The sequence below is a fragment of the Schistocerca piceifrons genome, chromosome 4 (assembly GCF_021461385.2).
Source record: "Schistocerca piceifrons isolate TAMUIC-IGC-003096 chromosome 4, iqSchPice1.1, whole genome shotgun sequence".
NCBI classification, from domain to species: Eukaryota; Metazoa; Arthropoda; class Insecta; order Orthoptera; family Acrididae; genus Schistocerca; species Schistocerca piceifrons.
Genome location: NC_060141.1, coordinates 317,801,929 through 317,818,482, shown reverse-complemented (window position 1 = coordinate 317,818,482; position 16,554 = coordinate 317,801,929). Strand labels below are relative to the sequence as shown.

At 41.8% G+C, this 16,554-nt stretch overlaps 1 protein-coding gene across 3 annotated transcripts in view; it reads right to left on the bottom strand.

The window, feature by feature from the left end:
* Window positions 1-1,040: 1,040 nt before the first annotated feature.
* LOC124795449 (suppressor APC domain-containing protein 2) overlaps window positions 1,041-16,554 on the bottom strand; it is a 128,033-nt gene continuing 112,519 nt past the window's right edge. For all 3 annotated transcript variants that reach the window (XM_047259471.1, XM_047259472.1, XM_047259473.1), the window contains exon 7: window positions 1,041-1,767. In XM_047259471.1, coding sequence (XP_047115427.1) covers window positions 1,636-1,767 — 132 coding nt within the window. In that variant the 3' untranslated portion in view covers window positions 1,041-1,635. The remainder of the gene's footprint in view (window positions 1,768-16,554) is intronic.

Genomic DNA, 16,554 nt, shown 5'->3' with positions numbered 1-16,554 from the left:
TTGCGACAGAATGACAGACAGTTAGGAGGTACAGGAAGCATCTACTTGTCCTGGCATCGAGCAGAAATATAAAGTAAAATAGAAGTGTTAGATAGAGGGTATGTATCCAGTTGTAGACTGTCGTTTTATCATTTAGGGGTATAATGTGGGTATGGGTGGTGTAGACCCTTACGGACAGCACAAGGAGTATTACCAAACATGGATCAGAAACAGAAAATGGCCAGTACGGTATTTACTGCACTTCAAAGATTTTTCTGTATTTAACTGCTAATTTTTGGATGGGCAACACTGGTACAAAAACCAGACTTATAAAAGAATGTTGTGAAACATTTAAATTTAGGTTTTCTCTTGACCAGACAGGGTTAAGAGAACAAAACAGTGTAAGGTACAGCTACAGGGTGAGTTAAACATTCCAGAGAGGCAAAATATTATGAATACCATTCAAAACCAGATTTGGATAAGGATTATAATACATTTTCTGCTATCCTATGCCCAGTGATCTTGAAAGCCTGGTAGAAAGCACGGGATTTTACTGCAGCCACTAGACACTGCTACATCTGCGAGTAGTTTATTGCTGTACTGCAGCACTGGCCTTGCAGTGCAGCAAAGCCGAGTCCATCTCGCTCAGCAGTTAGTGTTCACAGTTGTACTATAAAGCTAACTGCATTACGTCTCTGCATCCAGTGGTGTACTGCTATTCATTAAAAAGGCTTTGTTCTAGTATTTACACTTTACTAAATCTTTGTTACTCTGTTTGGAGTACTTGCTGGACTTGTTCGTTTCTCATACCGTTTCCACTAGTCCATTCTTTATTGTTGACTTCTGTCTGCACTTGGTGATCTGCTGGTAGCATGTCCTTGCTGGGTGGCCAGCTCTGCTAGTTCTTTGAGTTCTTCGTTATCTTTTTCAGATTTCTGTCATAATATGTATGATCTCTGGCATATAGTGAATGACATTTTGTCACCTGTAGTGTAACAGAATAAGCACTGCAATAGTAGAACTAAGCCAAGACTGGATTTTTTATAAAACATTTTTATTAATAATTTTAATGATAGATATAAAATGTAATATGTAAACTTTATAACATTGTCTAGCTTTAGTAGCTCAACTAAATGGTAGGTAGTGAGATGAAAATACAGTTGAAATACTCCTGGTCTGCTTTTTCCATTACCTTCAGTGAAAGAATTTAATTTCCTTTTTCTTCACTGTGCAATGTTTCGAAACGTTCAGGTATGTCCACATGTACCACTATTTCATTAAAAAATTAAAGGTGGAACTGATCAATAGTATTGTGAATCCTATACTGACAACTAACATTAAGTACGGTAGCATCACAGGCAACTCGAAACATTGAAGCTGTACTTTCATAACTTACATTGCACTTCTGTAGTGTTAGTTTCTGTAAAAAGAAGTAAATATCTTAAATACTGAGTTTTATACTGTTGTATAGTTTCAGTGTCTCAAGTTGGCAGCAAATATTTTTTAATGAGCACTGTTCATAGTGAAAAGTTTCCTCTTCTCTTCTCCCCTCCTCACACAGTAAATAGAAGGTCAATAGCAATCAAATCTTTATCTTCCAACGTATCGAGTGCAAACACTTCACTTCTTTTAGCCGAACGTCCAGCAGTTGGTGCTTTACATGAAAGCAGTGTCATCCTGTGTGTCTTTACCTCTTCTGCCCTGAGATCTTGTTTGATACAATTCTCGCATCAGCGATGCCTTTTCTCTTTCTAATATTGTAATCCTTTCGCTTTTTCTACTGACTTCCTGCAAAGAAAAAAAAAAGTAGCAATATTACATTTGTTATCTGGAAATTATACCTGAATTTACAATATTTTCAGTATTCTATATTAGATTGCTCTGATAAAAGTTTTTACAGCTTCTCTCAAGCCAACCTGTTCCTCATGCAGTGTCTCCATCTAAGTTTTGAGTTTTAATAGTTTATGCTTTTCCGTAGTTCACTGATTAACATTGTCACTTATTAAATTCTTATGAGCATGTATGGTTACTACTAACCTTTTCCACTCCAACAGTGAATGGCACTCGACATAGCGAATTTCATTTTTCACTCCATTGTCGAGCCTCATTCGAAACAATTTTTCATAGCTCCCACGTGCTCCATTCTAGAACCTGACTGTACTAGGCATCAATGCTGCACAGTACTGCCTTCTACAACAGCTTGCTTGTGTTGATTCAGTGTTGAACTGTAGCATTTGTATTGAGAGAAAGGTTGGAATTATTATGTCCAGTTTAGTAGACATGAATTGACTAGTTCTTCATGCATAGTCCTTTCTGAGGAAGAGACTGTAGAGCTTTTAGAGGAATGTCTAAGTGAAAATGAGAGAGACAATGACTTTGATGACAGTAATTTTGATGACTACAATGATTCATTTGTAAATAATTTGAGTGGAATAATGATAGAAACAGTCCCCCCTAAGAGTTTAATAAGAAATGTCACACAATCAGGAGTTTTGTACTGTAATGCTTATGTAAATATACTTGAAAGAAAGTGCACTACTTGCTTTAATGTATACCCTAATTGTTGGTCAGTGACTTCACTGTTAGCACAATTTTCAGTGGCCCACTCACCGCCTGGGCAGCGGCAATTTAAATAAGTGTGTGGAGACACCCTGTGTCTGCATTACAGAGCACAAAGAGTTAAGATGTAAAATAGTGTGTTCCATCTAGCTACAGATTTTATACCAAAAAGTTCAGTAACTTTTCTTCATACAGCAATTCATTAACAATTGATGTGACTATAAACACTACAGGTATCTTTTCAAAGCTGATAAAAATCGAGCATGACTGTTGTTAAAATAACTGAAGTCCAAGCCATTAGAGATGAAAACTGTGTTAAAATATAAAAATAACAACATATAAACATAAATAAATAAATCACTAAAATAAATCAATAAGATAAATGAATAAATCAATAACAATTCTGGGAGGAATATAAATATCTGTATCAGGAAACATAACTACTCATTGAATAGAAGAGATGCTGAGCAGCAGTCAACCAAACTCAAAAAGATAATTGATAGCTGATCTTTTGAACACAGATTTCTCCCACTCTGCTGCAGGACTATGCAGTACTATCATGTGTCTTTTGTTCCAAAGATTAATTGGTAATACTTTTTTTATCCATGCATATCTGCTGTTCAATACTGCTTTTGTCTGATGATGGTTGATCTTTCAAGCTCACAGAAATATTTCACTTCAACAAGGTTCACATTGCCCTGGCAGAAACAGTTGCAGCAACATTTTTTAAAATTCTGACACATTGTTGTTACCATCACAGAAACCTGAGCTGAAATATAAATGAGGAAAATGCAGAAGGAGTAATATTCAAGGATGTATCAATGACACATCAAAGCCAAAGGAAGTAGCAGAAAAACAAAGAGCTATTGTAGTGCACACATTGTAGTGATTGATCTCACAGCAAATGCTTGTGGTTGTGGATGTGGCATTAAGGCAGCCATGGACATGCATAAAGGCTGCTGTATGGTTATTTCACTTTGCTTGACATAGGTAACTGCTAACATGCTTCTGGATCTCCCAGGATGACCTTTGTTGTAGTAGGACAATTACTACTACTATTACTACTACTACTACTTCTTCTTCTTAGCATGTCGTGACAACCAATTAAACCAGGTGTAGTGCATAGTGCATCTGCAATGGCAGCAGGTCCGCCACTACAGCCTGTGCCTCCTCCCTCAGCACCTGTTCCAGCCTTGTGGGGTGTCCCTGCTGTGGGGGCAGACCTGCCACCTTCTGCCTTCCCCCCCCACCCCCCCCCCCCCACCCCTCCCCCCACTACCCCCTCCTGGCAGCTGCTGCCGAGCCTGCCCGCACTGTTTTTCTGCCACCGCCTGCCGGACCAGTTTCTCCGCGTCCTTGAACACTGGCGCCCCCGACCGAACGGCAGGCACCTTCAGCGTCGGTGCAATTCAACCATGTTGAGGAACTGAATGTCAAGATGCTACCAGCATCGTTGTCACTGGTCCTCTCTTACGGTATTTCATGGGGGAGCAGCTGCTGCATGTCTCCACGCTTGTGCAACTTCTGCCCATACTCACTGGTTCCAGCCAGGAATCACCTTCCATCACCGCCATCATTGTCTGCGACAATCACCAAAGTCATTGTCTCCCTCATTTTCACTTAGACATTCCTCTAAAAGCTCTACAATCTCTTCCTCAGAATTCGCGCCTATTAAATTGAACATATGGATGTTTCAACAGTTGCTCCATCGCCCGCATTAGCAGAGCACTCTTTCCCCCCGTGTGTGTGTGTGTGTGTGTGTGTGTGTGTGTGTGTGTGTTTATAAATAATCAGATAAGTGCCATGGCACCAGGCTGCTGGTACGCTACACTTAGAATGTTCCGCCAATGCCATATGGGCAGGCTGGCCACCAGAGGCTGCCCGTAGTGGGCCACATGACTTGTGGACACAGCATGGCATCTGCCATACCTCTGCCAGAGCCCTCTTTATAAGCACAGTGCAGCAGGCACTCACTCTCATACTGTATTCATACTTAGTGTCAGCACCTGCTTGTATCAGTACCTGGATTGTTTCTATATTTGTCTCTAAGTTCTCAACTGTCATTTACTTGTATGTGGAAGAAGAATAAACTTTGATTCATTGTGGCCATGCCTGTTTGTTCCTTACAGTACAATACACCTACTTGTTCCTATACTACTGATGAAAATAATGCAAGTGGTTCTTATGGAAACATTTTCTTTTACGAAATATTAGTAAGTAGCTTAGCGCCTGCTGCTTCACTTGGGTGCAATTGAATTTTTATGTTGTTCATAAATTGGATCATCATCAAAGTTTTTCATGCTAATCAAGGCCATCTACATCTACATGATTACTCTGCTATTCACAATAAAGTGCCTGGCAGAGGGTTCAATGAACCACCTTCAAGCTGTCTCTCTACCGTTCCACTCTCGAACGGCACACGGGAAAAACGAGCACTTAAATTTTTCTGTGCGAGCCCTGATTTCTCTTATTTTATCGTGATGATCATTTTTCCCTATGTAGGTGGATTCCAACAGAATGTTTTCGCAATCAGAGGAGAAAACTGGTGATTGAAATTTCATGAGAAGATCCCGTCGCAATGAAAAGTGCCTTTGTTTTAATGATTGCCACTCAAATTCACGTATCAGGTCTGTGACACTATCTCCCCTGTTTCGCGATAATACAAAACGAGCTACCCTTCTTTGTACTTCTTCGATGTCATCCGTCAGTCCCACCTGATGCGGATCCTACACCGCAGAGCAATACTCCAGAATAGGGCGGACAAGCGTGGTGTAAGCAGTCTCTTTAGTTGCACCTACTAAGGGTTCTGCCAATGAATCGCAGTCTCTGGTTTGCTCTACCCACAATATTATCTATGTGATCGTTCCAATTTAGGTTATTTGTAATTGTAACCCCTAAGTGTTTAGCTGAATTTACTGTCTTCAGATTTGGGTGAATTATCACGTAATCGAAATTTTAGTACTCATGTGAATAACTTCACACTTTTCCTTATTCAGGGTCAATTGACACTTTTCGCAACATGTTGTTGTTGTGGTCTTCAGTCCTGAGACTGGTTTGATGCAGCTCTCCATGCTACTCTATCTTGTGCAAGCTTCTTCATCTCCCAGCACCTACTGCAACCTACATCCTTCTGAATCTGTTTAGTGTATTCATCTCTTGGTCTCCCTCTACGATTTTTACCCTCCACGCTGCCCTCCAATGCTAAATTTGTGATCCCTTGATGCCTCCAAACATGTCCTACCAACCGATCCCTTCTTCTAGTCAAGTTGTGCCACAAACTTCTCTTCTCCCCAATCCTATTCAATACCTCCTCATTAGTTACGTGATCTACCCACCTTATCTTCAGCATTCTTCTGTAGCACCACATTTCGAAAGCTTCTATTCTCTTCTTGTCCAAACTGGTTATCGTCCATGTTTCACTTCCATACATGGCTACACTCCATACAAATACTTTCAGAAACGACTTCCTGACACTTAAATCTATACTCGATGTTAACAAATTTCTCTTCTTCAGAAATGATTTCCTTGCCATTGCCAGTCTACATTTTATATCCTCTCTACTTCGACCATCATCAGTTATTTTACTCCCTAAATAGCAAAACTCCTTTACTACTTTAAGTGTCTCATTTCCTAATGTAATCCCCTCAGCATCACCCGATTTAATTTGACTACATTCCATTATCCTCATTTTGCTTTTGTTGATGTTCATCTTATATCCTCCTTTCAAGACACTGTCCATTCCGTTCAACTGCTCTTCCAAGTTCTTTGCTGTCTCTGACAGAATTACAATGTCATCGGCAAACCTCAAAGTTTTTACTTCTTCTCCATGAATTTTAATACCTACTCTGAATTTTTCTTTTGTTTCCTTTACTGCTTGCTCAATATACAGATTGAATAACATCGGGGAGAGGCGACAACCCTGTCTCACTCCTTTCCCAACCACTGCTTCCCTTTCATGCCCCTCGACTCTTATAACTGCCATCTGGTTTCTGTACAAATTGTAAATAGCCTTTCGCTCCCTGTATTTTACCCCTGCCACCTTCAGAATTTGAAAGAGAGTATTCCAGTTAACGTTGTCAAAAGTTTTCTCCAAGTCTACAAATGCTAGAAACGTAGGTTTGCCTTTTCTTAATCTTTCTTCTAAGATAAGTCGTAAGGTTAGTATTGCCTCACGTGTTCCAACATTTCTACGGAATCCAAACTGATCTTCCCCGAGGTCCGCTTCTACCAGTTTTTCCATTCGTCTGTAAAGAATTTGCGTTAGTATTTTGCAGCTGTGACTTATTAAACTGATAGTTCGGTAATTTTCACATCTGTCAACACCTGCTTTCTTTGGGATTGGAATTATTATATTCTTCTTGAAGTCTGTGGGTATTTCGCCTGTCTCATACATCTTGCTCACCAGATGGTAGAGTTTTGTCATGACTGGCTCTCCCAAGGCCATCAGTAGTTCTAATGGAATGTTGTCTACTCCCGGGGCCTTGTTTCAACTCAGGTCTTTCAGTGCTCTGTCAAACTCTTCACGCAGTATCTTATCTCCCATTTCATCTTCATCTACATCCTCTTCCATTTCCATAATATTGTCCTCAAGTACATCGCCCTTGTATAAACCCTCTATATACTCCTTCCACCTTTCTGCCTTCCCTTCTTTGCTTAGAACTGGGTTGCCATCTGAGCTCTTGATATTCATACAAGTGGTTCTCTTCTCTCCAAAGGTCTCTTTAATTTTCCTGTAGGCAGTATCTATCTTACCCCTAGTGAGACAAGCCTCTACATCCTTACATTTGTCCTCTAGCCATCCCTGCTTAGCCATTTTGCACTTCCTGTCAATCTCATTTTTGAGACGTTTGTATTCCTTTTTGCCTGCTTCATTTACTGCATTTTTATATTTTCTCCTTTCATCAATTAAATTCAATATTTCTTCTGTTACCCAAGGATTTCTACTAGCCCTCGTCTTTTTACCTACTTGATCCTCTGCTGCCTTCACTACTTCATCCCTCAGAGCTACTCATTCTTCTTCTACTGTATTTCTTTCCCCCATTCCTGTCAATTGTTCCCTTATGCTCTCCCTGAAACTCTGTACAACCTCTGGTTCTTTCAGTTTATCCAGGTCCCATCTCCTTAAATTCCCACCTTTTTGCAGTTTCTTCAGTTTCAATCTGCAGTTCATAACCAATAGATTGTGGTCAGAATCCACATCTGCCCCTGGAAATGTCTTACAATTTAAAACCTGGTTCCTAAATCTCTGTCTTACCATTATGTAATCTATCTGATACCTTTTAGTATCTCCAGGATTCTTCCAGGTATACAACCTTCGTTCATGATTCTTGAACCAAGTTAAGTTATGCTCTGTTCAAAATTCTACAAGGCGGCTTCCTCTTTAATTTCTTCCCCCCAATCCATATTCACCTACTATGTTTCCTTCTCTCCCTTTTCCTACTGACGAATTCCAGTCACCCATGACTATTAAATTTTCGTCTCCCTTCACTACCTGAATAATTTCTTTTATCTCGTCATACATTTCATCAATTTCTTCATCATCTGCAGAGCTAGTTGGCATATAAACTTGTACTACTGTAGTAGGCATGGGCTTTGTGTCTATCTTGGCCACAATAATGCGTTCACTATGCTGTTTGTAGTAGCTAACCCGCACTCCTATTTTTTAATTCATTATTAAACTTACTCCTGCATTACCCCTATTTGATTTTGTATTTATAACCCTGTAATCACCTGACCAAAAGTCTTATTCCTCCTGCCACCGAACTTCACTAATTCCCACTATATCTAACTTTAACCTATTCATTTCCCTTTTTAAATTTTCTAACTTACCTGCCCGATTAAGGGATCTGACATTCCACGCTCCGATCCGTAGAATGCCAGTTTTCTTTCTCCTGATAACGACGTCCTCTTGAGTAGTCCCTGCCCGGAGATCCGAATGGGGGACTATTTTACCTCCGGAATATTTTACCCAAGAGGACACCATCATCATTTAATCATACAGTAAAGCTGCATGCCCTTGGGAAAAATTACGGCTGTAGTTTCCCCTTGCTTCCAGCCGTTCGCAGTAACAGCACAGCAAGGCCGTTTTGGTTAATGTTACAAGGCCAGATCAGTCAATCATCCAGACTGTTGCCCCTGCAACTACTGAAAAGGCTGCTGCCCCTCTTCAGGAACCACATGTTTGTCTGGCCTCTCAACAGATACCCCTCCGTTGTGGTTGCACCTACGGTACGGCCATCTGTATCGCTGAGGCACGCAAGCCTCCCCACCAACGGCAAGGTCCATCGTTCATGTCTTATCTAAGACATTTTGATCATCTGATGACTTAACAAAATGGTAAATGACAGCATCATCTGCAAACAATCTAAGACGACTACTCAGATTGTCTCCTACGTCGTTAATATAGATCAGAAACAACAGAGGGCCTATAACACTTCCTTGGGAAACGCTGGATATTACTTATGTTTTACTCGATGACTTTCCATCTATTACTATGAACTGGGAACCTTTCTGATAGGAATCACGAATCCAGTCCCACAACTGAGGCAATACTCCGTAGGCACGCAGTTCGGTTAGAAGACGCTTGTGAAGAACGGTATCGAAAGCCTTCTGGAAATCTAAAAATATGGAATCAATTTGACATGCTCTGTCGATAGCACTTATTACTTTATGAGTATAAAGAGCTAGTTGTGTTTCACAAGAACGATATTTTCTGAAACCGTGCTGACTATATGTCAATAAATCATTTTCTTCGAGGTACTTCACAATGTTCGAATACAATATATGTTCCAAAACTACTGCAAATCGACGTTAGTGATACAGACCTGTAATTCAGCGGATTACTCCTACTTCCCTTTCTGGGTATTGGTGTGACTTGAGCAATTTTCCTGTCTTTAGGTACGGACTTTTCTGTGAGCGAGTGGTTGTATATAATTGCTAAATATGGAGCTATTTTATCAGCATAATCTGAGAGGAACCTGACTGGTATACAATCTGGACCGGAGGCCTTGCCTTTATTAAGTGATTTAAGCTGCTTCGTTACTCTGAAGATATCTACTTCTATGTTTCTCATTTTGGCAGTTGTTCTTGATTGGCATTCAAGAATATTTACTTTGTCTTCTTTGGTGAAGGAGTTTCAGAAAACCATGTTTAATAACTCTGCTTTAGTGGCACTGTCATCAGTGACTTCACCATTGTCATCGCGCAGTGAAGGTACTGATTGCGTCTTGCCACGGGTGTGCTTTAGGTATGACTAGAATTTCTTTGGGTTTTCTGCCAGATTTTGAGACAGAATTTCATTGTGGAAATTATTAAAGCATCTCACATTGAAGTACGTGCCATATTTTGAACTTCTGTAAAACTTTGCCAAACCTGGAGATTTTGCGTTCTTTTAAATTTGGCATGCTTTTTTTGTTGCTTCTGCAACAACGATCTGACCTATTTTGTGTATCATAGGGGATCAGTACCATCACTTATTAATTTATGTGGTATATACCTCAAAATTGCTGTCAAAACTATCTCTCTGAAAACATCCACAACTTTTCTACAGTTACATGATCAGATCGGAAGGAGTGAAGACTGTGTCTTAAAAAGGCATTAAGAGCATTTTTATCAGCTTTTTTAAACAGATATACTTTGCGTTTCTTTTTGATTGGAAACATTCCACGTGGGAAAAATATATCTAAAAACAAAGATGATGTAACTTACCAAACGAAAGCGTTGGTATGTTGATAGAGACACTAACAAACACAAACACACACACAAAATTCAAGCTTTCGCAACCCACAGTTGCTTCATCAGGAAAGAGAGAACGAGAGGGAAAGATGAAAGGATGTGGATTTTAAGGGAGAGGGTAAGGAGTCATTCCAATCCCGGGAGTGGAAAGGCTTACCTTAGGGGGAAAAAAAGGACAGGCATACACACTCTCACTCTCTCTCTCTCTGGCGCACGCGACACACACACACACACACACACACACACACACACACACACATCCATCCGCACATATACAGACACAAGCAAACATTTGTAAAGGCAAAGAGTTTGGGCAGAGATGTCGTCAGTTGAGGCGGAAGTACAGAGGCAAAGATGTTATTGAATGACAGGTGAGGTATGAGCGGTGGCAACTTGAAATTAGCGGAGGTTGAGGCCTGGTGGGTGACGGGAAGAGAGGGCATATTGTAGGACAAGTTCCCATCTCCGGGGTTCTGATAGGTTGGTGTTAGTGGGAAGTATCCAGATAACCCGGACGGTGTAACACTGTGCCAAGATGTGCTGGCCGTGCACCAAGGCAAGTTTAGCCACAAGGTGAACCTCATTACCAACAAATACTGTCTGCCTGTGTCCGTTCATGCAAATGGACAGTTTGTTGCTGGTCATTCCCACATAGAAAGCTTCACAGTGTAGGCAGGTCAGTTGGTAAATCACGTGGGTGCTGTCACACGTGGCTCTGCCTTTGATCGTGTACACCTTCCGGGTTACAGGACTGGAGTAGGTGGTGGTGGGATGGAGCATTGGATAGGTTTTACACCAGGGGCGGTCACGAGGGTAGGAACCAGAAGGTAGGGAAGGTCGTTTGGGGATTTCATAGGGATGAACCAAGAGGTTACGAAGGTTAGGTGGACGGCAGAAAGACACTCTTGGTGGAGTGGGGAGGATTTCGTGAAGGACGGATCTCATTTCAGGGCAGGATTTGAGGAAGTCGTATCCCTGCTGGAGAGCCACATTCAGAGTATGATCCAGTCCCGGAAAGTATCCTGTCACAAGTGGGGCACTTTTGGGATTCTTCTGTGGGCGGTTCTGGGTTTGAGGAAGTGGCTCCGGTTATTTGCTTCTGTACCAGGTCGGGAGGGTAGTTGCAGGATGCGAAAGCTGTTTTTAGGTTGTTGGTGTAATGGTTCAGGGATTCAGGACTGGAGCAGATTCGTTTGCCACTAGATAAACACCTTCTACCCATTACATGCAGTCTCCCATTCTTCATCAAAGACACCAACCACTTTCTCGAACGCCTAGAATCCTTACCCAATCTGTTACCCCCGGAAACCATCCTTGTAACCATTGATGCCACTTCCTTATACACAAATATCCCACACGTCCAGGGCCTCACTGCGATGGAGCAACTTCTTTCACGCCGATCACCTGCCACCCTACCTAAAACCTCTTTCCTCATTACCTTAGCCAGCTACATCCTAACTCACAACTTCTTTACTTTCGGAGGCCAGACATGCCAACAATTAAAGTGAACAGCCATGGGTACCAGGATGGCCCCCTCGTACGCCAACCTATTCATGGGTCGCTTAGAGGAAGCCTTCTTGGTTACCCAGGCCTGCCAACCCAAAGTTTGGTACAGATTTATTGATGACATCTTCATGATCAGGACTCACAGTGAAGAAGAACTCCAGAATTTCCTCTCCAACCTCAACTCCTTTGGTTCCATCAGATTCACCTGGTCCTACTCCAAATCCCATGCCACTTTCCTCGACGTTGACCTCCATCCGTCCAATGGCCAGCTTCACACATTTGTCCACATCAAACCCATCAACAAGCAACAGTACCTCCATTATGACAGCTGCCACCCATTCCATATCAAACGGTCCCTTCCCTACAGCACAGGTCTTCGTGGTAAACGAATCTGCTCCAGTCCTGAATCCCTGAACCATTACACCAACAACCTGAAAACAGCTTTCGCATCCCGCAACTACCCTCCCGACCTGGTACAGAAGCAAATCACCAGAGCCACTTCCTCATCCCCCCAAACCCAGAACCGCCCACAGAAGAATCCCAAAAGTGCCCCACTTGTGACAGGATACTTTCCGGGACTGGATCATACTCTGAATGTGGCTCTCCAGCAGGGATACGACTTCCTCAAATCCTGCCCTGACATGAGATCCATCCTTCACGAAATCCTCCCCACTCCACCAAGAGTGTCTTTCCGCCGTCCACCTAACCTCTTGGTTCATCCCTATGCAATCCCCAAACCACCTTCCCTACCTTCTGGTTCCTACCCTTGTGACCGCCCCTGGTGTAAAACCTGTCCAATGCACCATCCCACCACCACCTACTCCAGTCCTGTAACCCGGAAGGTGTACACGATCAAAGGCAGAGCCACTTGTGACAGCACCCACGTGATTTACCAACAGACCTGCCTACACTGTGAAGCTTTCTATGTGGGAATGACCTGCAACAAACTGTCCATTTGCATGAACGGACACAGGCAGACAGTATTTGTTGGTAATGAGGTTCACCCTGTGGCTAAACATGCCTTGGGGCACGGCCAGCACATCTTGGCACAGTGTTACTCCGTCCCGGTTATCTGGATACTTCCCACCAACACCAACCTATCCGAACTCCGGAGATGGGAACTTGCTCTTCAATACATCCTCTCTTCCCGTTACCCACCAGGCCTCAATCTCCGCTAATTTCGAGTTGCTGCCACTCACACCTCACCTGTCATTCAACATCATCTTTGCCTCTGCACTTCCACCTCGACTGACATCTCTGCCCAAACTCTTTGTCTTTAAATATGTCTGCTTGTGTCTGTATATGTGTGGATGGGTATGTGTGTGTGTGTGTGTGTGTGTGTGTGCGAGTGTATACCCGTCCTTTTTTCCCCCTAAGGTAAGTCTTTCCGCTCCCGGGATTGGAATGACTCCTTACCCTCTCCCTTAAAACCCACATCCTTTCGTCTTTCCCTCTCCTTCCCTCTTTCCTGATGAAGCAACTGTTTGTTGCAAAAGCTTGAATTTTGTGTGTATGATTGTGTTTGTTTGTGTGTCTATCGACCTGCCAGCACTTTCGTTTGGTAAGTCACATCATCTTTGTTTATATAATCTCAAACACACACTCCATATTTAGTAACTTGCACATTCTGGACTAAGCTTTACTTATAGCACTTGATATCTCTCAATAAAGCGTTGGTGTTGTGACAGCACACAGAAAACTATATGATTAACAATCAACTTTTTTTTTTTTTAGACTAAAAATCTGAAATTGGAACTAAAACAAGTAATTATACATTAAAAAGAAGTTACAGTCATTGTTTATGCAGTTTTAGTAATGCACTGTTCTTGTATAGTGTAAAGTTCCATTTAATAACAGATTGTAAGTCCCTAGTGGTGATATCTAGGTGACAAAGAAAGTCTTTCCACAGTGATGACTTAACATAAGCACTGCTGAATGCATATCTCAAGGAACATTACAAGCAGATATCACGTGGTGTCCCCATTTAGACCTGCACCCCTACCTTGACATACAAGAAACAGTCTATTTTAAGCTAGACAACAATATTAAAACCATAGTTCAAAGTTTAATTAGCATGTTACAACTAGCAAAACACTACTGGCATATGCTGTCATATATTTGAAATGGTCTGTTGGAGTACATCAAAAGATGTGCTGTTACATGCTTTCTTTGTGCAGTACCAGACACTCACTCTCAGTTGCTAAAGGTATTCTCATATTGAACATAGAGTGAGAAAAACTAAATAGACATTCTTTTGGCACTGTGGCCTCAGATCTTAACACTTCTGCATAAATGGCACTGGGAGATAACATGCACCAAGAATCTAGAAAAACACCGAGTGTATTGGCTTGGACTGACCCAAAACACAGAAAAAAATTTCTCTCATGCCTGTTGTGCACTATGATGAATTTCTATCGATTTTGCAGGCCTGTTCTTAAATTCCATGTAATTGGTAATATTTATGCTCCCTCCCCCCCCCCAGGTAAGTCTTTCCGCTCCCGGGATTGGAATGACTCCTTACCCTCTCCCTTAAAACCCACATCCTTTCGTCTTTCCCTCTTTCCTGAAGAAGCAATCGTGGGTTGCGAAAGCTTGAAATTTGTGTGCGTGGGTTTATTTGTTTTCGATAAGCGCTGGTAGATAGACACAATAAAAAACATACAAACACACACACACACACACAAATATCAAGCTTTCGCAACCCACGGTTGCTTCATCAGGAAAGAGGGAAGGAGAGGGAAAGACGAAAGGATGAGGGTTTTAAGGGAGAGGGTAAGGAGTCATTCAAATCCCAGGAGCGGAAAGACTTACCTTAGGGGGAAAAAGGGACAGGTATACACTCGCGCACACACACATCTATCCGCACATATACAGACACAAGCAGACATATGTAAAGGCCATATATATATACATATATATATTTGTGTGTGTTTTGCATATGGGCTCAAACACAAAAGCAGAACCAGTCTTCAAAGGAAAGTCTTCAAATAAGAGGAGTTGTGTTTCTAATAACGGAGCATGTTTAAGTCATACAAGTTAAAATCAGTCTGAACTCAGAACAGTGTAAGTCATTCAGCGAAAATTCAACTGAGGCAGCACTTAAAGGTCTTCTTGAGTACATTACAAACATGAATGGAAAAAGCCACAGCAAACTACAGCACAGAAAAAAAATCTGGACTCTCTTCACACTTCACTACTCTTCGACAGATGCCTGTGTTGTATGTGTGCCAAGATGATAATTGGGCATAATAGAACAATACCAACAAATTTTGAGGGGTTGTAAATGGTGTCTTGAGGAACAAACTGAGGATGGGAACCCACACCCAGAAACATCACCTCCCTCATTGCTATAGACAGTTGAAGTTGTAGGGGCCATTGCCTATCTCTGGGCCCTCTCTGTGGTGGCAAATCTGAGTTTGTACATTGATGTCTCTGCCACTACTGCAGTAAAAGCCCCCACAGTGTCACTTTGGTGGGCCTGGGTGATGCACTCAATGCTATCTAACACTCCGAATAATATCAGGTCCATTGGAAGGAGGTTTGCCAAGAAGTCACTGAGAACTCAGATCTGCCGCAGAAGGGGCTGCCTGACAGTAGGCATTTCCTCTGTAACTCTGACGTTCCAAAATGTTGTTAGATCATGTTCCCAGACACAGGTTCCCATGCTCAATTTGTTCCTCAAGGTCACCATTTACAACCTCTCAAAGTTTGTCTGTATACTTCTGTCACATCCTGTGACACACACACAATATTTTGTTGAATCAACATAATCCACATCTTGACATTTATCATGAACATAAACAAAAGAGAAATAAAAGTAGTGCAGTCCTCTGAATAGTTGTGTCAAAATTTATGGCAAAGAGGAACATTATTCTGGATCAAACATTTTAATTTGGGCTGTCACTATTCTGGATATGACTGTTGCAAACCACTGTAAAGTGCAGGGGATAGGGTACAGGGTAGTCCCAATGTGTAGGGCTTTTTCCATTCCATTCACATATGGAGTGTGGCAAAATTAACTGCTTTAATGCCTCTGTTTGTGCTGTAATTAATCTAATCTTATCCTCATGGTCCCTATGGGAGTGATATGTAAGGGGGTGTATTATAAACCTAGAGTCATCATTTAAAGCTAGTTTTGAAACTTTGTCAGTGGACTTTTCTTGGTGTAGTTTTTGTCTATCTTCAAGAGACCCCAAGTTCAATTCTTTCACCTCCATGACTCTCCTGGGGGTTAAAGAAACCTGTAACAATTCATGTTGCTTTTCTCTGTATACACTGAATATCCCCTGCTAGTACTATCTGTGGCAAAGGTCCCACACTGTTGAGAAATCTTCTGTTCTGCGCCTAGTACACGTCCACGGCAGCACTCGGGAGGCCACAGCACCAAGTTACGACACCTGAAGATGGGCTTATAAGAGCCTCAAATTGTCATATGATAATAAAGATTCTAGGATGGGTCGCACAAGTGATTGTCGGCAATCTCCTTCACAGACTGCTTACATTTCACTAGTGTTCTACCAATATAGCAGTCTTCCACTTGCTTTACCTACAGCTGAGTCTGTGTGATTGTTCTATTTCATACGCCTGTAAAGTGTTCTGCCCAGGTAATTGAATGAATTGACTTATTGCAACCTTGACTTGTTGATACTGTAGTCATGGGATACTACATTTTTCTGTCTCTTGAAGTGCACAATTTTACATTTCTCAACATTTAAAGCACTGCACCACTTTGAAATCTTATCAAGGTCTGACTGACTATTTGTACAGCTTCATTCA